General features: G+C 43.7%; 1 protein-coding gene across 1 annotated transcript in view; it reads right to left on the reverse strand.

Annotated features, from left to right (window-relative positions):
* Nucleotides 1–9,408: 9,408 nt before the first annotated feature.
* Nucleotides 9,409–21,471, reverse strand: part of LOC111964510 (transmembrane protein 132C-like) — a 213,652-nt gene continuing 201,589 nt past the window's right edge. Inside the window, exons 7-9 of the mRNA XM_070443579.1 lie at nt 19,656–19,932; nt 14,276–14,467; nt 9,409–13,551 (exon numbers count right to left, since the gene is read on the reverse strand). Coding sequence (XP_070299680.1) covers nt 12,496–13,551; nt 14,276–14,467; nt 19,656–19,932 — 1,525 coding nt within the window. The 3' untranslated portion in view covers nt 9,409–12,495. The remainder of the gene's footprint in view (nt 13,552–14,275; nt 14,468–19,655; nt 19,933–21,471) is intronic.

The following is a 21,471-nucleotide window of genomic DNA, read 5'->3' on the forward strand; positions in this document are numbered from 1 at the left end:
CTTAGGTGTGAATTTCAGTACTTCACCATAACATTTCCTACTGGTTTCCTCACGGTTCGAGAATGTTAAGAAACAACATTTGTCTGTGGGAATTTCAGTATTCAGTATGAAGTTTTCTGCATGGTTCTATTTAAAGTCATGTCCATTAGTAACATTCAATGAACATTCTAAGAATATTTCTTAAAAACATACATTCTGTTCTCAGCATCAACAAAACTCTCTCTATCCTCAAACAGATTACCGACCATTTCGAATCCCACCGTACCTTCTCCGCTATGCAATCTGGTTTCAGAGCTGGTCATGGGTGCACCTCAGCCACGCTCAAGGTCCTAAACGATATCATAACCGTCATCGATAAGAGACAATACCGTGCAMCCGTATTCATCGACCTGGCCAAGCCTTTCGACTCTGTCAATCACCACATTCATATTGGCAGACTCGACAGCCTTGGTTTCTCAAATGATTACCTCACCTGGTTTACCAACTACTCTCTGATAGAGTTCAGCGTGTCAAATCGGAGGGCCTGTTGGCACTGTCTCAGATCGGAGGGCCTGTTTCGGAGGGAGGGCCTGTTTCGGATCGGAGGGCCTGTTTACCAACTACTCTCTGATAGAGTTCAGGGTGTCAAATCGGAGGGCCTGTTGTCCGGACCTCTGACAGTCTCTATGGGGGTGCCACAGGGTTCAATCCTTGGGCCGACTCTCTTCTCTGTATACATCAATGATGTTGCTCTTGCTGCTGGTGATTCTCTGATACACCTCTACGCAGACGACACCATTCTGTATACTTCTGGCCCCTCTTTGGACACTGTGTTAACTAACCTCCAGACAAGCTTCAATGCCATACAASTCTCCTTCCGTGGCCTCCAACTGCTCTTAAATGCAAGTAAAACTAAATGCATGCTATTCAACCGATCGCTGCCCGCACCTGCCCGCCCGTCCAGCATCACTACTCTGGACGTCTCTGACTTAGAATACGTGGACAACAACAAATACCTAGGTGTCTGGTTAAATTGTAAACTCTAGGGGGCAGCATTTTCACGTTTGGATGAAAAGCATACCCAAATTCAACTACCAGCTACTCATCTCCAGAAGATAAGATATGCATATTATTAGTAGAATTGGATAGAAAACACTCTGAAGTGAGTATAACAGAACTTATTTAGCAGGCGATACCCCGAGGACAAACCATTCAGATTTTTTTTTGTTTGAGGTCACTCTCTTTTCAATGAGTTTCCATTGGGAAACCAGATTTCTAAGCGAATTGCTTGCAGTTCCTACGGCTTCCACTGGATGTCAACAGTCCTGAGAAATTGGTTGAGGTTATTTCGTTGTGTAATAAAGACATACGGCCATCTTGAAGTCGAGTCACTCTAGGTGTCCTGTTTGATTGAAGCGCATGACCAAAAGGCATGCTATATTGGTTAAATAAAGGTGAAATAAAAATAAAAAATAAAAATATCTTGTTAAGTGTGTTCAGGTGTGTTGGCTGTGCCCACTAATTGGCCACACCGTATCTTAATGTGCTTGTTTCCTATGGTATTTACTTGTTGTTTCCCATAGTCTGTTTTAATAGACAAAAATGAACAGCTTTGTATAAATTAAAGAAACGTGGCCTGCTAGTTCAAACCTGGTGGTGCAGTGGACTGATTCCATCGCTAGAGAACAAAAGATCATAGGTTTGAATCTCACTGAAGCCATGCCAAAAAAAGAAATACTGTTCGTATGATTAACAGCTTCTACCCCAAGCCATAAGACTGCTGAACAATTAATCAAATGGCCACTGGACTATTTACATTGACCCCCTCCTCCATTTGTTTTGTACACTGCTGCTACGCTGTTAATTATCTATGCATTGTCACTTCACCCCCACCTACATGTACAAATGACCTCAACTAGCCTGTGACCCCACACACTGACTCGGTACCGGTAACCCCTGTATATAGCCTCGTTATTGTTATTTTATTGTGTTACTTTTTAGATTTTTTTTACTTTAGATTATTTGGTAAATATTTTCTTAACTCTTCTTGAACTGCACTGTTGGTTAAGGGCTTGTAAGTAAGCATTTCACTATAAGGTCTACACTTGATGTATTCGGCGCATGTGAAAAATGAAGTTTGATTTGAACACCCATATTTACCACCCTACAGACACTGACAACGTAGACCTAAATACAGAAATACCATCTTAGATAAAATGAGAAACAGAAAATAAAACAGACCAACTTCTTCCACAGAGGGGTCCCTCGGAGGGAGAGGGGGGTGTTAGCGGCAATACCTCAATTAGGATCTCAATAAGGCCGGCACCACAGGGAATAGAAGTGAACCACAAGCATCTAAAAATGCTGCGATTAATCATTTTCCTTCATGAACTCTACATGGTTTCTACATCTCCCTTGACACTGCAGGGACTTCCTCAGAGGGCTGCTTCATTGTGGTGCATTGTACACAGGGCTAGGATAATGCAGTCTCTTATAGGACACTTCAGTGACTGTCTGCTTAGCTATGCCATGTTGACCCTGGGTAGAGATGCAATGTTGAGGGAGGAGAGAACAATAGCGCAGTCACAGCTGCATTAATTGCACTCGTCTAACTCATAAATCAACTGTCATACAAACACACACATACACAAAGAAATACCCATTTGTACACACACGTTTGTACATGCATTCTCATCCACACTCTCTCTCAAACACACACCAGCAGACAATGGAAATCCTGAAAGGGCCTGCCAACTTCGATAGCTTTCACATAATGCCTGTAGGATCCAACATCAATCCTGCCACTGATAGGAATGCAATATAATCAGAATCAAAAGGGGGGACGAAACATTTGTGAAATAACCACTTATCATGATGTATCACACACACACACGCAAAGCAAGTATAGGGTGGGAAAGTGGGGCGAGTTTAATCTGTTTTGGTGTTTTCATTAAACATAGAGGCCAGGATCAATAGAGAAAGAGCGGTGAGTTGCAGAAAGAGAACTTAACTAACAACAGCAAGGTAGGCCTTACTCATACTCACTTCACAAACATGTGCTCTCTGCCACTTACTCACCCAGGATTTCAAAATGGTCTACAAACTCATTCATCCCCATTCATCTTTTACTCTTCTTTTTCATTTCACTAAGAAACACTATGTTCCAGAAACACTTTACTGCTCTTCAAATGAAACCCAAACATTTTAGTAGAATATCCTCTAGCTTATTGTATCGGTGCAGTCTGTTGCCTCAAACCCACACAGAATACACAAAGTCCAGTGAGTTGGATGGGGACTCATTGCTTCCCCCTCCCTCTTCTTCACAGGTGCTGCAAGGGGCTAGTGCTTCATTAGAACATCATTGACATCTGGGTTGTTAAATAGGTACAATCATTTAGCTTGAAGGGCTGCATAGAAAATGGCACATTAACATGTAGTAAAACTCGTCCCAGTAATCATTAATTAGCTTGCCCTTTCACAAAAGGGAGCCAGGCCAGTGTTCTAGGGGAGATATACTAATTGTCTAGGAGCGGTAAAAAAGGCTTTTTAATATACTAGAGCTGGAGATGGAGCTCTTCTGTTGTAGTGGAATCATAACATACAATATGAGAAGCATAAAAGTACATTATGGAAATAGTTGTGATACTCATCATTAGGGCCAGGAGCTTTTCCTGATCACATGACCTGACCAGAAAAAACTCAGGCTATAACATGTCTTGAGGAAAAAGTTAAAAAGATGGTAATATATGTCATAATTGTAGTGTTGTAAAACAACTTTAATGATTCAGCCAAGTTTGAAAGTAGTACTTTGGGAAGGCAGGCATCAGAATTACTTATTTTGCCAGCTTACTGTCTGGCAGATGCACTGACAGGAGGCCCATCCTGGTATTTGATAGAGCGGCTGTCTGTTTGCACAAACGTGAATGGTCGGATGGGTACCTCAATCTGGCCAGATAGACAGAGGGATGAATTTAACGTCTAGACAAATGAATCACACAGAAACAGGAGAGAGAGGTATCACCTTTAGTTTTAATCAATCCAGAGGCCATTCTGAAAACAGTAAGGGATGGACAGCTATGGATCTGACTGATGGGAAAGGAGGGGATGGGGATATGGAGGGGAATAGGGATAGGGAGGGGATGGGGATATGAAGGGGAATAGGGATAGGGAGGGGATTGGGATGGGGGGGTCAGGAGTTGTGCCATGTAGCCGATTACTATTCCATCTGGAACTCAGCAGCTCATGTCATTGAAGTGAAGTTTAGTGTATCTGTATACTACTATCCCTATACTACTATTCAAATTGTTTAAATTATGTCATAACAATGTTATTTCAACCAGTTTGTGGTTGTAATGATGTCATTTCAACCAATTTTCTCCACTGGGATACTATACATATCTACTCCAACCATTAGTTATGATAATACACCTGAACTATACTGTGTGTTTAGGGTTTATGGCTCAGTGTTAGTGTAATAATCTGCAGTTATTATGGTCTTTCTGAAAGAGAAATAAATAGATCCAAAATGGGGATTAGAACAAGATATCAGAAGTTATGCTCAACAACAATTACATGTCATGAAGGTTCAGAATTAAACTAATGACATAAGGAGTGTGAAAACCTGCATGTAGGCTACAGGTTTAAACTAGATATTCAAATCAGTTGAGTGAATCAACAAAATAACAAAATAATGTGACAAACATTGAGGATGTCACGTTCCTGACCTGTTTTCTCTTGTTTTGTATGTGTTTATTGGTCAGGGTGTGAGTTTTGGGTGGGCAGTCTATGTTTTCTGTTTCTATGTTGGTTTTGGGTTGCCTGGTATGGCTCTCAATCAGAGGCAGGTGTTTGACGTTTCCTCTGATTGAGAGTCATATTAAGGTAGGTTGTTCTCACTGTTTGTTTGTGGGTGGTTGTCTCCTGTGTCAGTGTTTGTCGCACCATACGGGACTGTTCGGTTTGTGTTGTTCATCGTCATTTTTTATGTGTAGGCTATTTTCCCTGTTCGTGCGTTCTCGTGTTTAATGTAAGTTCGTCGTTCAGGTCTGTCTACTCCGTTTGTTGTTTTGTTAGTTTATAGTGAAGTTCGTGTTTTCGTCTTGTCTTTAATAAATATTATGTGTTCACAACCCGCTGCGCCTTGGTTCCCTCAATACTCCTCCTTTTCGGTTGAAGAGGAGGAGGACCACCGTTACAGAACCACCCACCAAATTACCAGAACCAAGCAGCGGGGAAAAGGGCAGCGACAGCAACCGCAGAGATCCCAGGATTCATGGACATGGGAGGAGATCCTGGACGGCAAAGGACCCTGGGCTCAGCCAGGGGAATATCGCCGTCCCAAGGCGGAGCTGGAGGCAGCGAAGGCAGAGAGGCGCTGGTATGAGGAGGCAGCGCGGCGACGCGGTTGGGAGCCCGAGAGTCAGACCCAAAAATMTCTTGGGGGGGGGGAACACGAGGAGTGTGGCAAAGCCGGGTAGGATACCTGAGCCAACTCCCCGTGCTTACCGTGGAGTGAGAGGGCGTTGTACTGGTCAGACACCGTGTTATGCGGTAAAGCGCACGGTGTCCCCAGTACGCGTGCTTAGCCCAGTGCGGGCTATTCCACCTTGCCGCACTGGGAGGGCTAGGTTGGGCATCGAGCCGGATGTCATGAAGCCGGCCCAACGCATCTGGCCACCAGTGRGTCTCCTCGGGCCGGCATACATGGCACCAGCCTTACAGATGGTGTCCCCGGTTCGCCAGCATAGCCCAGTGCGGGCTATTCCACCTCGCCGCACTGGCAGGGCTACGGGCACCATTCAACCTGGTAGGGTTGGGCAGGCTCGGTGCTCAAGAGCACGTGTCCTCATTCACGGTCCGGTATACCCGGTGCCACCTCCAAGTACCAGTCCACCGGTGGCAGCCCCCCGCACCAGGCTGTCTCTCCGGGTTCTCTCTCCAGCTGCTCCCACCTGTCCAGCGCTGTCAGAGCTTTCCTCCTCTCCAGCGCAGCCAGTGCCTATACCATGCACCAGGCTGTCTTTCCGTCTCCTCCCTACAGGTCTGCCAGTCTGCCCAGAACTACCCGTCTGTCCTGAGCTGTCAGAGCTGCCCGTCTGTCCCGAGCGGTCAGAGCTGGCTGTCTGCCCAGCGGCGCCTGAACTGCCCGTCTGCCCAACGCCGCATGAACTGCCCGTCTGGACTGAGCCTGCAGAGCCGTCGTCCAGCCAGGACCAGCCAGAGCCGTCCAGCCAGGACCAGCCAGAGCCGTCCAGCCAGGACCAGCCAGAGCCGTCCAGCCAGGACCNCCAACTGCTCTTAAATGCAAGTAAAACTAAATGCATGCTATTCAACCGATCGCTGCCCGCACCTGCCCGCCCGTCCAGCATCACTACTCTGGACGTCTCTGACTTAGAATACGTGGACAACAACAAATACCTAGGTGTCTGGTTAAATTGTAAACTCTAGGGGGCAGCATTTTCACGTTTGGATGAAAAGCATACCCAAATTCAACTACCAGCTACTCATCTCCAGAAGATAAGATATGCATATTATTAGTAGAATTGGATAGAAAACACTCTGAAGTGAGTATAACAGAACTTATTTAGCAGGCGATACCCCGAGGACAAACCATTCAGATTTTTTTTTGTTTGAGGTCACTCTCTTTTCAATGAGTTTCCATTGGGAAACCAGATTTCTAAGCGAATTGCTTGCAGTTCCTACGGCTTCCACTGGATGTCAACAGTCCTGAGAAATTGGTTGAGGTTATTTCGTTGTGTAATAAAGACATACGGCCATCTTGAAGTCGAGTCACTCTAGGTGTCCTGTTTGATTGAAGCGCATGACCAAAAGGCATGCTATATTGGTTAAATAAAGGTGAAATAAAAATAAAAAATAAAAATATCTTGTTAAGTGTGTTCAGGTGTGTTGGCTGTGCCCACTAATTGGCCACACCGTATCTTAATGTGCTTGTTTCCTATGGTATTTACTTGTTGTTTCCCATAGTCTGTTTTAATAGACAAAAATGAACAGCTTTGTATAAATTAAAGAAACGTGGCCTGCTAGTTCAAACCTGGTGGTGCAGTGGACTGATTCCATCGCTAGAGAACAAAAGATCATAGGTTTGAATCTCACTGAAGCCATGCCAAAAAAAGAAATACTGTTCGTATGATTAACAGCTTCTACCCCAAGCCATAAGACTGCTGAACAATTAATCAAATGGCCACTGGACTATTTACATTGACCCCCTCCTCCATTTGTTTTGTACACTGCTGCTACGCTGTTAATTATCTATGCATTGTCACTTCACCCCCACCTACATGTACAAATGACCTCAACTAGCCTGTGACCCCACACACTGACTCGGTACCGGTAACCCCTGTATATAGCCTCGTTATTGTTATTTTATTGTGTTACTTTTTAGATTTTTTTTACTTTAGATTATTTGGTAAATATTTTCTTAACTCTTCTTGAACTGCACTGTTGGTTAAGGGCTTGTAAGTAAGCATTTCACTATAAGGTCTACACTTGATGTATTCGGCGCATGTGAAAAATGAAGTTTGATTTGAACACCCATATTTACCACCCTACAGACACTGACAACGTAGACCTAAATACAGAAATACCATCTTAGATAAAATGAGAAACAGAAAATAAAACAGACCAACTTCTTCCACAGAGGGGTCCCTCGGAGGGAGAGGGGGGTGTTAGCGGCAATACCTCAATTAGGATCTCAATAAGGCCGGCACCACAGGGAATAGAAGTGAACCACAAGCATCTAAAAATGCTGCGATTAATCATTTTCCTTCATGAACTCTACATGGTTTCTACATCTCCCTTGACACTGCAGGGACTTCCTCAGAGGGCTGCTTCATTGTGGTGCATTGTACACAGGGCTAGGATAATGCAGTCTCTTATAGGACACTTCAGTGACTGTCTGCTTAGCTATGCCATGTTGACCCTGGGTAGAGATGCAATGTTGAGGGAGGAGAGAACAATAGCGCAGTCACAGCTGCATTAATTGCACTCGTCTAACTCATAAATCAACTGTCATACAAACACACACATACACAAAGAAATACCCATTTGTACACACACGTTTGTACATGCATTCTCATCCACACTCTCTCTCAAACACACACCAGCAGACAATGGAAATCCTGAAAGGGCCTGCCAACTTCGATAGCTTTCACATAATGCCTGTAGGATCCAACATCAATCCTGCCACTGATAGGAATGCAATATAATCAGAATCAAAAGGGGGGACGAAACATTTGTGAAATAACCACTTATCATGATGTATCACACACACACACGCAAAGCAAGTATAGGGTGGGAAAGTGGGGCGAGTTTAATCTGTTTTGGTGTTTTCATTAAACATAGAGGCCAGGATCAATAGAGAAAGAGCGGTGAGTTGCAGAAAGAGAACTTAACTAACAACAGCAAGGTAGGCCTTACTCATACTCACTTCACAAACATGTGCTCTCTGCCACTTACTCACCCAGGATTTCAAAATGGTCTACAAACTCATTCATCCCCATTCATCTTTTACTCTTCTTTTTCATTTCACTAAGAAACACTATGTTCCAGAAACACTTTACTGCTCTTCAAATGAAACCCAAACATTTTAGTAGAATATCCTCTAGCTTATTGTATCGGTGCAGTCTGTTGCCTCAAACCCACACAGAATACACAAAGTCCAGTGAGTTGGATGGGGACTCATTGCTTCCCCCTCCCTCTTCTTCACAGGTGCTGCAAGGGGCTAGTGCTTCATTAGAACATCATTGACATCTGGGTTGTTAAATAGGTACAATCATTTAGCTTGAAGGGCTGCATAGAAAATGGCACATTAACATGTAGTAAAACTCGTCCCAGTAATCATTAATTAGCTTGCCCTTTCACAAAAGGGAGCCAGGCCAGTGTTCTAGGGGAGATATACTAATTGTCTAGGAGCGGTAAAAAAGGCTTTTTAATATACTAGAGCTGGAGATGGAGCTCTTCTGTTGTAGTGGAATCATAACATACAATATGAGAAGCATAAAAGTACATTATGGAAATAGTTGTGATACTCATCATTAGGGCCAGGAGCTTTTCCTGATCACATGACCTGACCAGAAAAAACTCAGGCTATAACATGTCTTGAGGAAAAAGTTAAAAAGATGGTAATATATGTCATAATTGTAGTGTTGTAAAACAACTTTAATGATTCAGCCAAGTTTGAAAGTAGTACTTTGGGAAGGCAGGCATCAGAATTACTTATTTTGCCAGCTTACTGTCTGGCAGATGCACTGACAGGAGGCCCATCCTGGTATTTGATAGAGCGGCTGTCTGTTTGCACAAACGTGAATGGTCGGATGGGTACCTCAATCTGGCCAGATAGACAGAGGGATGAATTTAACGTCTAGACAAATGAATCACACAGAAACAGGAGAGAGAGGTATCACCTTTAGTTTTAATCAATCCAGAGGCCATTCTGAAAACAGTAAGGGATGGACAGCTATGGATCTGACTGATGGGAAAGGAGGGGATGGGGATATGGAGGGGAATAGGGATAGGGAGGGGATGGGGATATGAAGGGGAATAGGGATAGGGAGGGGATTGGGATGGGGGGGTCAGGAGTTGTGCCATGTAGCCGATTACTATTCCATCTGGAACTCAGCAGCTCATGTCATTGAAGTGAAGTTTAGTGTATCTGTATACTACTATCCCTATACTACTATTCAAATTGTTTAAATTATGTCATAACAATGTTATTTCAACCAGTTTGTGGTTGTAATGATGTCATTTCAACCAATTTTCTCCACTGGGATACTATACATATCTACTCCAACCATTAGTTATGATAATACACCTGAACTATACTGTGTGTTTAGGGTTTATGGCTCAGTGTTAGTGTAATAATCTGCAGTTATTATGGTCTTTCTGAAAGAGAAATAAATAGATCCAAAATGGGGATTAGAACAAGATATCAGAAGTTATGCTCAACAACAATTACATGTCATGAAGGTTCAGAATTAAACTAATGACATAAGGAGTGTGAAAACCTGCATGTAGGCTACAGGTTTAAACTAGATATTCAAATCAGTTGAGTGAATCAACAAAATAACAAAATAATGTGACAAACATTGAGGATGTCACGTTCCTGACCTGTTTTCTCTTGTTTTGTATGTGTTTATTGGTCAGGGTGTGAGTTTTGGGTGGGCAGTCTATGTTTTCTGTTTCTATGTTGGTTTTGGGTTGCCTGGTATGGCTCTCAATCAGAGGCAGGTGTTTGACGTTTCCTCTGATTGAGAGTCATATTAAGGTAGGTTGTTCTCACTGTTTGTTTGTGGGTGGTTGTCTCCTGTGTCAGTGTTTGTCGCACCATACGGGACTGTTCGGTTTGTGTTGTTCATCGTCATTTTTTATGTGTAGGCTATTTTCCCTGTTCGTGCGTTCTCGTGTTTAATGTAAGTTCGTCGTTCAGGTCTGTCTACTCCGTTTGTTGTTTTGTTAGTTTATAGTGAAGTTCGTGTTTTCGTCTTGTCTTTAATAAATATTATGTGTTCACAACCCGCTGCGCCTTGGTTCCCTCAATACTCCTCCTTTTCGGTTGAAGAGGAGGAGGACCACCGTTACAGAGGAGACGTTGGTGTTGCTTTCTATTAACAAACAGATAACGAAAGAAAATACAAGTAAAAAAGTAAAGGAGAAAAAAAAAAATAGGAAAAAGGAAAAAAAATAGATTTAAAAAAATTATACCTGGAGCTCAGCTATAAAACGAATGTCATGTCTTTGACAGGGAGGTGTGTGAGATGCATGTGTCTCATAGGGAAGACTGTGCAGTATGTACACATTTAATTCTGATGGATCAACAGGAACTAAGCCAGGCTTGGGCTTTGTTTTCACTAACATGCATGTTGGTCTCTGGAGAAAAAAATGTAACTCAAGAAGGACAGACTAAAGAAATATGTACAAAAATACAGAATACTTTACAAAATGTTGTCTCACGTACTCCAAACCAGTATTTCTGCTCGACTTATTTACAACTTTGATAGCTTTGAACACTATTCTCATAGAATCTATAATTGCTTAACATCAGAAAATCCGAGAGCTTCATGTAGACGCAAAACAAATGTAAATTTTTTATGACTATTTTACAGATTTTAAGTATTTTCAGGGCATGACTAGAAAAAAAGCAGCCACATCATGTACAATAGTATAAGGAAATCATGATTTAAAAAGTTAACAAAGAGAGCCGCGCATAATAACAAAATGAAACACAGTGCATTCGGAAAGTATTCAGACCCCTTCACTTTTTCAACATTTTGTTACGTTACAGCCTTATTCCAAAATTTATTAAATAGTTTTTTCCCTCATCAATCTACCCACAATACCCCATAATGACAAAGCAAAAACAGGTTTGGCAGCAATTACAGCCTTGAGTCTTCTTGGGTATGACACTACAAGCTTGGCACACCTGTATTTCGGGAGTTTCTCCCATTTTTCTCTGCAGATCCTCTCAAGGCCTGATTGCTGGAGTGCTGCAGAGATGGTTGTCCTTCTGGAAGGTTCTCCCATCTCCACAGAGGAACTCTATAGCTCTGTCAGAGTGACCATCGGGTTATTGGTCACTTCCCCGACCAAGGCCCTTCTCCCCGATTGCTCAGTTTGGCCGGGCAGCCAGCTCTAGGAAGAGTCTTGGTGGTTCCAAACTTCTTCCATTTAAGAATGATTGAAGCCACTGTGTTCTTGGGGACCTTCAATGTTGCAGACATTTTTTTGGTACCCTTCCCCAGATCTGTGCCACYACACAATCCTGTCTCGGAGCTCTAAGGACAATTCCTTCGACCTCATTGTTTTTTTCTTTCTCTGACATGCATTGTCAACTGTGGGACCTTATATAGACAAGTGTGTGCTTTTCCAAATCATGTCCAATTAATTTAATTTACCACAGGTGGACACCATTCAAGTTGTAGAAACATCTCAATAATGATCAATGGAAACAGGATGTACCTGAGCTCAATTTCGAGTATGATAGCAAAGGGTCTGAATGCTTATGTAAATAAGGTATTTCTGTTTTTTATTTGTAATACATGTGCAAAAATGTCTAAAAACCTATTTTTGCTTTGTCATTATGGGATATTGTGTGTAGATTGATGAGGAAAAATATTATTTAATCCATTTTAAAAATAAGGATGTAACGTAAAAAATGTGGAAAAAGTGAGAGGGTCTGAATACTTTCTGAATGCAATGTAAGCTTTTCTTTAATTAAAGTCAAGGGAACAGACATCTAAACTAATTAAAGTGACATTCAAGTTCACAAATTCCCACATCCAATGTGGTGTCATGGCAATTCCCACCCCCCACCTCATTTATGATCATCAACTATTACAACAGTTACCATGGAAACAACACTTGCTGGAATGTTCCGTCTTGTTGTCATGGCGAGATACAGTGCCAACCAGTTTCAGTAAAAAGCACCCCTTACTCCCTTCTTACTCTGAAGGCATTCGGGTGAGCTAGAGTTACTCATTTGTCCACAAAAAATCAAGCCRTCTATACAATGTTTTTTGTAGCATTCTCGTTCAACCTCTCCATGTAATTCCGGAGCTCTTGCGAGTCCCCCAGCTCGATGTCCGGACATACCCACTTAATGTCGGTGGTCTGTCCGAGTGCCAGCGGGCTTAGAACTGGGCATCCGTTACTGGGCTTGATGTTGGCGAAGGTGGTAAATTTGACCCTCTTCCTCTTGGTGGTGGGTGAGTTGAGTGACTCGTTCCTGCCTCCCGGGCAGCCTCCCTGGGCACTGCCCTTCAGAACACCGCCGTTCAGCAACTGGCTGCCCTCTTCCAGGGTGCTGCCCAGCTCGTCCTGCTGCTGCTGCAGACACAGGCCCTCCTCCTGGCCAAGCCACACCCAGTCGTGGGCATGGGGCATGGCCTCGGGGGCCTCCAAGGGCAGCTCTTTATGGCGGTACTTGAGGGCGTAGGAGATGCAGTTGATGAGGAAGACCAGGATGGCCAGGCAGAAGACCCCCAGCAGTGCGTACATACCGATCTCCAGGTCAGTGAGGCTGCGGCGTGATGACAACAGATCCTCGTCCGTGCTGCGGCCCCGCGGCAGCTCCTCCTGGGCAGGGAACTCAGAGAACCCCCCAGGGACTCTTCCGTCGGCCGACAGCCTGTCCCCATTGGGCCTCACCGGGATAGGGGTCTTGACTGTCGTGGCCCCCCGGTTCATGATCCCAGCCTCAATGTCAGAGATGGAGCCTCCGTAGTAGGGCGGGTCTGGTCGTGTTTTGCCTCCCGGGTGGCTGTATGGCTCCTCAGAGCGGCCAAACCTAACGCAGACATTTCCCACCCCGGCTGCCAAAATGGTGCGTCGCTTTGTCTTCTGGCAGATCTCTGATGATGTCATCTCCACACGCACCAGTAACCCCTGCCCTTCGCCGTTTGCCACAATGACCGGCCACTTCCACTCCGCGCTGCGCCGTACCGACACCACCTGCTCGTCCAATGAGGTTGCTGTGAGCACAAAGTGGGCGGGGTCGTAGTGGTCCAGAGGGGTCATGGAGCCGTCGCTGAACTGGAGCCAGGCACTGATGAGGGACTCCTGAGGACACACACACACACACACACACACACACATGAATACACACACACACACAAACACACATGAATACACATGCACACACAAAGACATCGCAGTTCTTCTATCATAAGGGTAAACTACAAATAAACCTGTCTTAGTAGTGCTTCAACAAAACCAATCTCCACCCACATGTCTACTGTAAAACACCAACTCCCCATGGGACACATAACTACTGTAGGTATAAAAGGAAAGCATGCTTCCCTGTCATAATATAAAGTGCTACTATGTTACTACACAGCAGAAAATGGTATCAGCAGGAGTCTAATCTTTTCATCATCAAGAGAGAAAAAGAAAGAAAGAGTGAGTGTAGAAGTAAATAGAGAGAGAGAGAGAGAACCCCTGCAGATGTGAAGATATGTTTAAATAGACAGTTTAAAAGCAGAGGAGAACTTCAGATGAGAAGAAGGACTCTGCAGCTGTTCCTCTGAAAATATGTCATAGTTTCAGAAGCAGACATCTTCATTGAGATTAGATCAAAGATTTGACATTACAAACACATCCTATTCACTATAAAGGATCAAATGGCAACAAATGTGACTCCACCTATTCCAGGTGAGAAAGTTACAGTTTAGCCTTACAGATTGATCATATATCTCATATAATTCCCCATATATCATTTCTATCTATGGGTGAACATATTATATATTTGGTGCATTAGGTTGCTGAGGCATGTGTGCGTGGTAACCTGTTTGAGTTTCTGCATGACTTCCTGTGTGGTGGCAGTGGCGACTATGGCCCTGTTACTCCCTGGGCTGAGCTGGAGGGACAGAGAGAGGCCTGACACCAGCTGCACTCCCAGCTCTGTCACGCTCACTTTCTCATCCAGAACCCTGACCATCCGCTCAGCCAGGATCGAGTCAGACAGAGGAGACATCACCTGCAACATCATACACACACATTAGTATACAAACAGACAGACACACACACCCACACACACACACTCGCACACTCTTGTATTGGTTTACATCACCTGCACAAGCATTTACATTCAACCCATCATGATCAATGATGGACAGGGATGCGCGAAGACGTCAACATGACAAGCTTATATTGGCACTCAAGAAATAACATAATTGACCTCCTTAGAGGAAACYCCATGACCCAAGCTCTATTACTGTTCAGTGATTATATGACCCAAAACAAGATGATGCATGTACTGTACCCTCAATTGCATCTGCGATCGCCAGCCACACTCTCAAAGACGCACACACACACAAACTCAAGCCTGCGTCTGTCTGACTGGCAGTTCCCTGCCTCCCGGGGCCGCTGGAGATGTAAGCATGTAAATGTGTGTGATGTGTGATGAGAAGGGAAGCACTCCCATCTGCTCCCATTAGGCCTGAGTCTCCTCTTCTCCACCACCAGCCCCCACACAGACCCATGCCTCCACCCTTCTCCTCTTCTCCACCACCAGCCCCCACACAGACCCACGCCTCCACCCTGCCATAATGAACTGTCAGCACTGATCACTGCTTCATCTGTACAGCAGTGCTTCCCAAACTGTGGGGCGCACCCCCCAACAACAACAAAAAATGTGTTTTTAAAGGATTATTCTTGATAGTTGTAATAGTAGAATGCAGAAGGTGCAATTTCTAAATTGGGTAGTGCATCATCAGTTTCTCTTGTCATGTTAGTCATTGTATGCTTTAGAGAGCTATTAATAACTTGTCAGAAATGTCCAGATCAACTAGCCCAWCTAGCCCAACGTTTTTTTATTTAGGATTTTTAGCCCATGAAAAGCTGCACGGCCACATGCTCGCCACATAGATAAACACACTGGGAACACACAGGGCCAGCCGTGTAGATCTGTGTACTGTGACACCTCTAGGGCTGGGTCATAGATCAACATATGCTGTCATGATCATATAGGTAGAGTTACCTTGTTGTTATCTTGATGTTACCTTGGTGCGTTTAGGTCTATTTAGGACAATTTTATTATCTAAGTGGGTACATTGTGTCACTGGTCAGATTAAGCCAAAAGCTTTATCCTAAAATCCAGCAGAACACATACCACCACATTCTCATCCAATGTCCTTTAATCTACTCTAGAATAAAGTGAAATAAAATAATAATTAAATGAAAGTAACTAACAAAGTAAAGAGGGGGACAGAGGGGGTTTTGGCAATGAGGCCCTTTATCTATTTCTCCTGAGTCAGATGATACCATTTGTATGTCTCTGTGTCCAGTATGAAGGAAGTTAGAGGTAGTTTCACGAGCCAATGGTAACTTGCGTTAGTGCAATGACTGGAAGTCTATGGGTACCTGCTGGCATGCTATGACTTCCAGTCATTGTGCTAACGTTAGCTAGCATTGTCTCGCAAAACTACCTGTAACTTCCTCAATATCCTCAAGATTATCTCAATATCAAACAATTTGTGGGTAACGATTAAGTTCTATACTGTGTGTGGAAAACTGAAAACTAGCCGTTATTGGCAGAGAGGTTTGAAACTCTATTTCTTTTTGGTTTTATAACTCATTTTCCAGCTGGGGGTGTCACCAGGCAGGCCAAAACTCCATCCCACCAAAACAGGCTGAAATTTCAGGCGGTCTTTTCAATAGCTCTTACACCAGTGCAGGCTCCTCAGAGGAGGAAAGGGAGGACCATCCTCCTCAGTGAATTTTATAAAAATAAAAATTGTAAAACATTATAAAAGTGATCATTTTTAGATAAAACTATACTAAATACAGTACCAGTCAAAAGTTTGGACACATCTACTCATTCAAGGGTTTTTCTTTACTTTTACTATTCTCTACATTGTAGAATAATAGTAAAGACATCAAAACAATGAAATAACACATATGGAATCATGTAGTAACCAAAAAATTGTATACCACCCCTACCTTGTCACAACACAACTCAAACGCGTTAAGAAGAAAATAAATTCRACAAATTAACTTTTAACAAGGCACACCTGTTAATTGAAATGCATTCCAGGTGACTACCTCAATGTAGAAAATAGTACAAAATATAGAAAAACCCTTGAATGAGTAGGTGTGTCCAAACTTTTGACTGGAATTGTAAATTAATTTATTAATACACACTGTTTTGCGATGAAGGTCTACAGTAGCCTCAACAGCACACTGTTGGGTAGCACCATGGTGTGGCCGGGGGACAGCTAGCTTCCATTCTCCTCTTGATACATTGACTTCAATACAAAACCTAGGAGGCTCATGGTTCTCAACCCCTTCCGTAGACTTAAACAGTAATTATGACAACTTCCGGAGGATGTCCTCCAACCTATCAGAGCTCTTGCAGCATGAACTGACATGTTGTCCACCCAATCAAAGGATCAGAAAATGAATATATTACTGAATGCATAAGCTACAGCTAGCTATCACTGCAGTGCATAATATGTGGTGAGATAGAGAGATTGTCTTTTTTTTGCACTTTKAGTTTCACTTACTGCAAATGCAGCTATCTAATTTAGCCTACTCAAGCACCTTGCTCAAACAGAGGGATGCTGTGTTAATTATGACTATCCAACACAACACTGAAACTCTTCCAAGTCAAGGTAAGCTTTTGGTTTTACTAATTTACTGCCACCGGGGCCCGCCAGTGTAACTGCTTAACTGCTAACTGAGTATACACTGTAACGTTATTGCATGATTGTAGCCGGTTTACTAACACGCTAGTTCTATTAGCTATGTTGACTATGATGTTACTTTAGCTAATATGGTGACAATGATGTAGGCAGTTTGGAGCACTTGATATGATATGGTTTGGCTTGGAATAGTTTTTTAGCTTGGTCATATACAGCTGATGAGTCGTATTGAAGTCCACAAACATTAGGGAAAAGGTGAGAGGAGGAGAGCGCACAGATGCGAGAAGGAATATAACGTGGCTGCTATGAATGTGAACTGTGTTTAGCGTGACCCGAGGTGTATTCATTCTGCCGATTCGGTTGAAAAACGTTTCTAATTAAACGGTCTGTCAATGTCTGTCAATGTGTCACTGTCTGTCACCTCAGCATTTTCTCTCGACCTGTGTGCACCTACGGTGTAATCTTTCATTCATAGGCTACGTTGTAGCAACCTCATGAGTGTCATGTAGTAGCCTAAACCTATCGATGTTACATTGAACTGGGTGAATGGAATATGAATGACAGTCATCCAATATGCTGTAATAGAAATAAGGCCATGCTAATTCAAAAAATATATTGCCGTCCCTCATCTTAAACAGCATTGACCACCCACTGTCTTACACTAAAAGGGTATTATCTTAATGTTCACAATTTCACAGTATTATTCCAACCTCATAGTGTGCAAATATATATTAAACACAGGTCAATCATGTTTTACTGCACTGGGTCTTTAATTGCATCTGTTGGTGACATTGTAAAAACATGAATAACAAAACATTGAACCAACTAATGCTGCGTTTGAAGCTTTCAGTGAGCTTTTCCCTGCCGTAGTTACTAATGGAAGTGTTAGGACTTGGGAAAAGCAGTGATTGTGCCTTTTAAAGCTAATAACCGGTTTGTCTGAGGTAGAGTGATTTATCAATTTAGCGGCAGCGCGAACCGCACTGCAGGCAGAGATGTATCTGACACATGAAATGGGTTGGATTTTTGGTTACTGTGGAGACCCAGGGCAATCTGCTCCCCTTTCATCAGAATTCCATTTGATAGTTTGATTCCAAGACCCTCCATGCCAATTGCAGTGATTGCTCTGCTTTTTATCTCAATTTAATTCCAGACAATTGAAGACCCTCTTGTTTGTAGATGGATCTAAAATCACTCCAGTGAACAAAGAGGCAATTTTGCTATCAAATAAAACTTCACAGCTTCTCTAACAGCATTGTCAATACTCCTTTGAGGCTGCTGCATGTGGGTTTCTCTGAGTGCCAGTGTGTGTGCGCTTCAGGGGGGAAAGGAAAACATTGATGAAGAGAGATCGAAAAGCATAGTGTGTTCTGTTTTGTGTGTTTCTATGCATGTGAGTGATCAGCATAAGGAGGGGAGGCATTAAAACATGACATTTTTTTACTTTGTGTGTGTGTGTGTGTGTGTGTGTGTGTGTGTGTGTGTGTGTGTGTGTGTGCTGTGTGTGTGTGTGGTGTGTGTGTGTGTGTGTGTGTGTGTGTGTGTGTGTGCGTGTGCGTGTGTGTGGTTTGGGTTGTGTGTGTAATAAGCCACCTATAATAGCAGGGCAGGGCAGGGACATGATGGCTTCGTAGCAGAGTGAATGATCACAGGGTAAACAACTTTGACATCATAAATTGCCTCTCCACTGTTATTGAGTCATAGTTATTCTCAAACCATCCTAAAGAGCACACACAAATAGAGGGACAATACAGTGCAACCATTGATATAATTTCCATCCATTTCCCAATAGATATCTTTGCTGCGTGTTTCTGTCTGTGGGCCAGGGTCTCCAATGGAAATGAGAAATGGTTCTGAACTGACCAACCTGGGTAATGTAAAGGTAGTAGGGTATTGTACACCCACAACAATAAGGAGATGATATGTATGTCCATGGATCAGGCCTTGGAAGAGCTGTTGTGTTGTTGGGGAAAACCTTGATCGATTGTATTTTACACCGTAAGTGGGCACCCCTCAACACCCTCCAGAGGAGCCTGCTGTTAGTAATGATCTACATGGGATGGGGGGGTGTCTGGTGGTGTGTGTGAGCCTACACGCCCTCTGAGACTTAGCAGCCTTTATTGGGCGTGCCGCAGGCTCACGTTGCTTTGTCAGTCCCTGATTGGCTAAGTGTTTGTCCTGTGCCGAGATCGATTCGGTAACCTTTTTTAAAAGCCCCACTCGCAAAGAGCCTCCGTTTTCTTTGTGTTTTTCCAAACGTTCCTTTTGCACTGCCCATCCTCTATTATTTTGTCCAAGCAGGCACTCTTTATCTCTCACTCTCGGTTCATCATAAGGTTTCTCTCTGTTCCTAGCTCTCTCACACACACTAATGCTCTCATTACCACTCTTTCACCCCACGATCTCTGTCTCTCCCACTTTCGATCACACTCTCGCCATTTCACTCACACTCAAAAGTTCAGACTGCTGTATCACTCTTTAATCACTTCTCTCTCTCTCCCTTCATCTCCCTCTCTCTCACACCTGTAGTTTGGCTGTGCCAGTGTTGAGGCCCATCAGGACCTGTCCCTCCAGTAGATAGGCCACACGTTGGTCCTCCACCCTCAGTAAATCCTGGACCAGGTCAGTCACGTCCACCTGCCAATCACTGCCCAGCAAGAAGTCCTGTTGGCCATTTCCATCAACTCCCAGGGCCACAAAGTGTGTGAGGACACGCACCGTGGTGCTCTGGTACTGGGGGACACAGCCACTCTCTGTCCTCTCACTGTCACTTTCATCACCCCCACTCACCCTCTCATACCTGGAGAAAATAAGAAGAGAAAAAAACAGCTTGGAAAGAAGCAGAATAAAAGGAGCATTTAAATAGGAAAATGTAGAGCAAATCAACAGTTTACTGCAGTTAACACAGACCTATTTGGACGTGGGTATTCGTTAACGCCGAAGCACAGATAAAATCATCTCAATGCAACCTAATTTCTGGCAAAAAATATGTTCACATGCAAGGTGAAACTGTTTGATATTTGAGATAGGCTGTATTTTACAGTATATATCAAATAGTTCTCTACTCTGTTCTATTCTATTCCTGTARGGATTGACGCTGGTAGAGATGAGAAGCAGGTGCAGGGAGTGAACATTTAATAGCAACGGACATGGAAAAGGACAGGACAGCGTCTGGACATGAACACATAATGACAATAATGCTGACACAGGGAACAAACGGGGGAGCAGACAGTTATAGACGTGGCAAACAACAAAGGGAAGGAGTCCAGGTGAGTCCAATGGGCGCTGATGCGCGTAATGATGGTGACAGGTGTGCGTAATGAAGGGCAGCCTGGCGCCCTCGAGCGCCAGAGGGGGAGAGCGGGAGCAGGCGTGACAATTCCTCCATGACTCTAACTTCACTGTCTCTATCTTCTCCTCCATTTTATTCCATTGCTTGAGTTAAACAAGGGATTGAAACCCTGTTACTTTTCCTACTAGCACTGTCTTTGCTGATAACTACTTTATTGAGGAAAAATATACTAACTACAACTGTATACAGTATGTTGTTGTCTCCCCTAGCTTTCTTAAGATGAATGCACTAATTGTAATTCACTCATGATAAGAGCGTCTGCTAAATTACTAAAATATAAATGTAAAATCTATAGGGACCCAGTGTTCTTTATCTACTGTGATTAGACCCATTCAGCAGCAGTAGGATGAGGTAAAGTACAGATCAGGGAGAGGTAGCCCTGTTCAGCCCAGTGATAGAGAGCGTGGCCCAGGGAATCTAACCTCCTGTAAACGGTGGAGCACTGTAACAGACAGTCAACAAAGAGGCTATTACACTGACGCCACTCAACTCTCCATTCTCTCTAAACTCTTTACCTCCCATTCTCTCGCTCTACTCCTACATTATGTGTTTTCTCATTCAAGTCTCTTTCTCGCTTTTCACTGAATTCATTCTCTTTCACTGAATTCAAACACCTTTCTCTCTCTCTTTCTCTCTTTCTCTACTCCCACCCTCCCTTCCTTTTTGTGCCCTGGGCTAGGTCAGGTGGCCGGGGGGAAGTGTGATACCGACAGCTTCCATTAGGTTAATGAMGTGTGGCCATCCAGGCAGAAAAACCGTCTGACAGGTTAACATGCTGGACCTGCCCGGGCTCTCTATGCCCCCACCACCCCATTCATCACCGTGACGACACTTACATGGCAGCCTAACTCAGGTGACATTAGCGGCGGGCAGCAAAAAAATAAAAGAATTGGGCGAGGCATGTTCTCACGGATGGCCGTCAGGTCAGATAAGGTCTGGCCGTGTAATAAGCTCGCTTCCAGAAGCACAATATGACTCGACTGGCTC

Source organism: Salvelinus sp. IW2-2015, linkage group LG5 (assembly GCF_002910315.2).
Source record: "Salvelinus sp. IW2-2015 linkage group LG5, ASM291031v2, whole genome shotgun sequence".
Lineage (NCBI taxonomy): Eukaryota > Metazoa > Chordata > Actinopteri > Salmoniformes > Salmonidae > Salvelinus > Salvelinus sp. IW2-2015.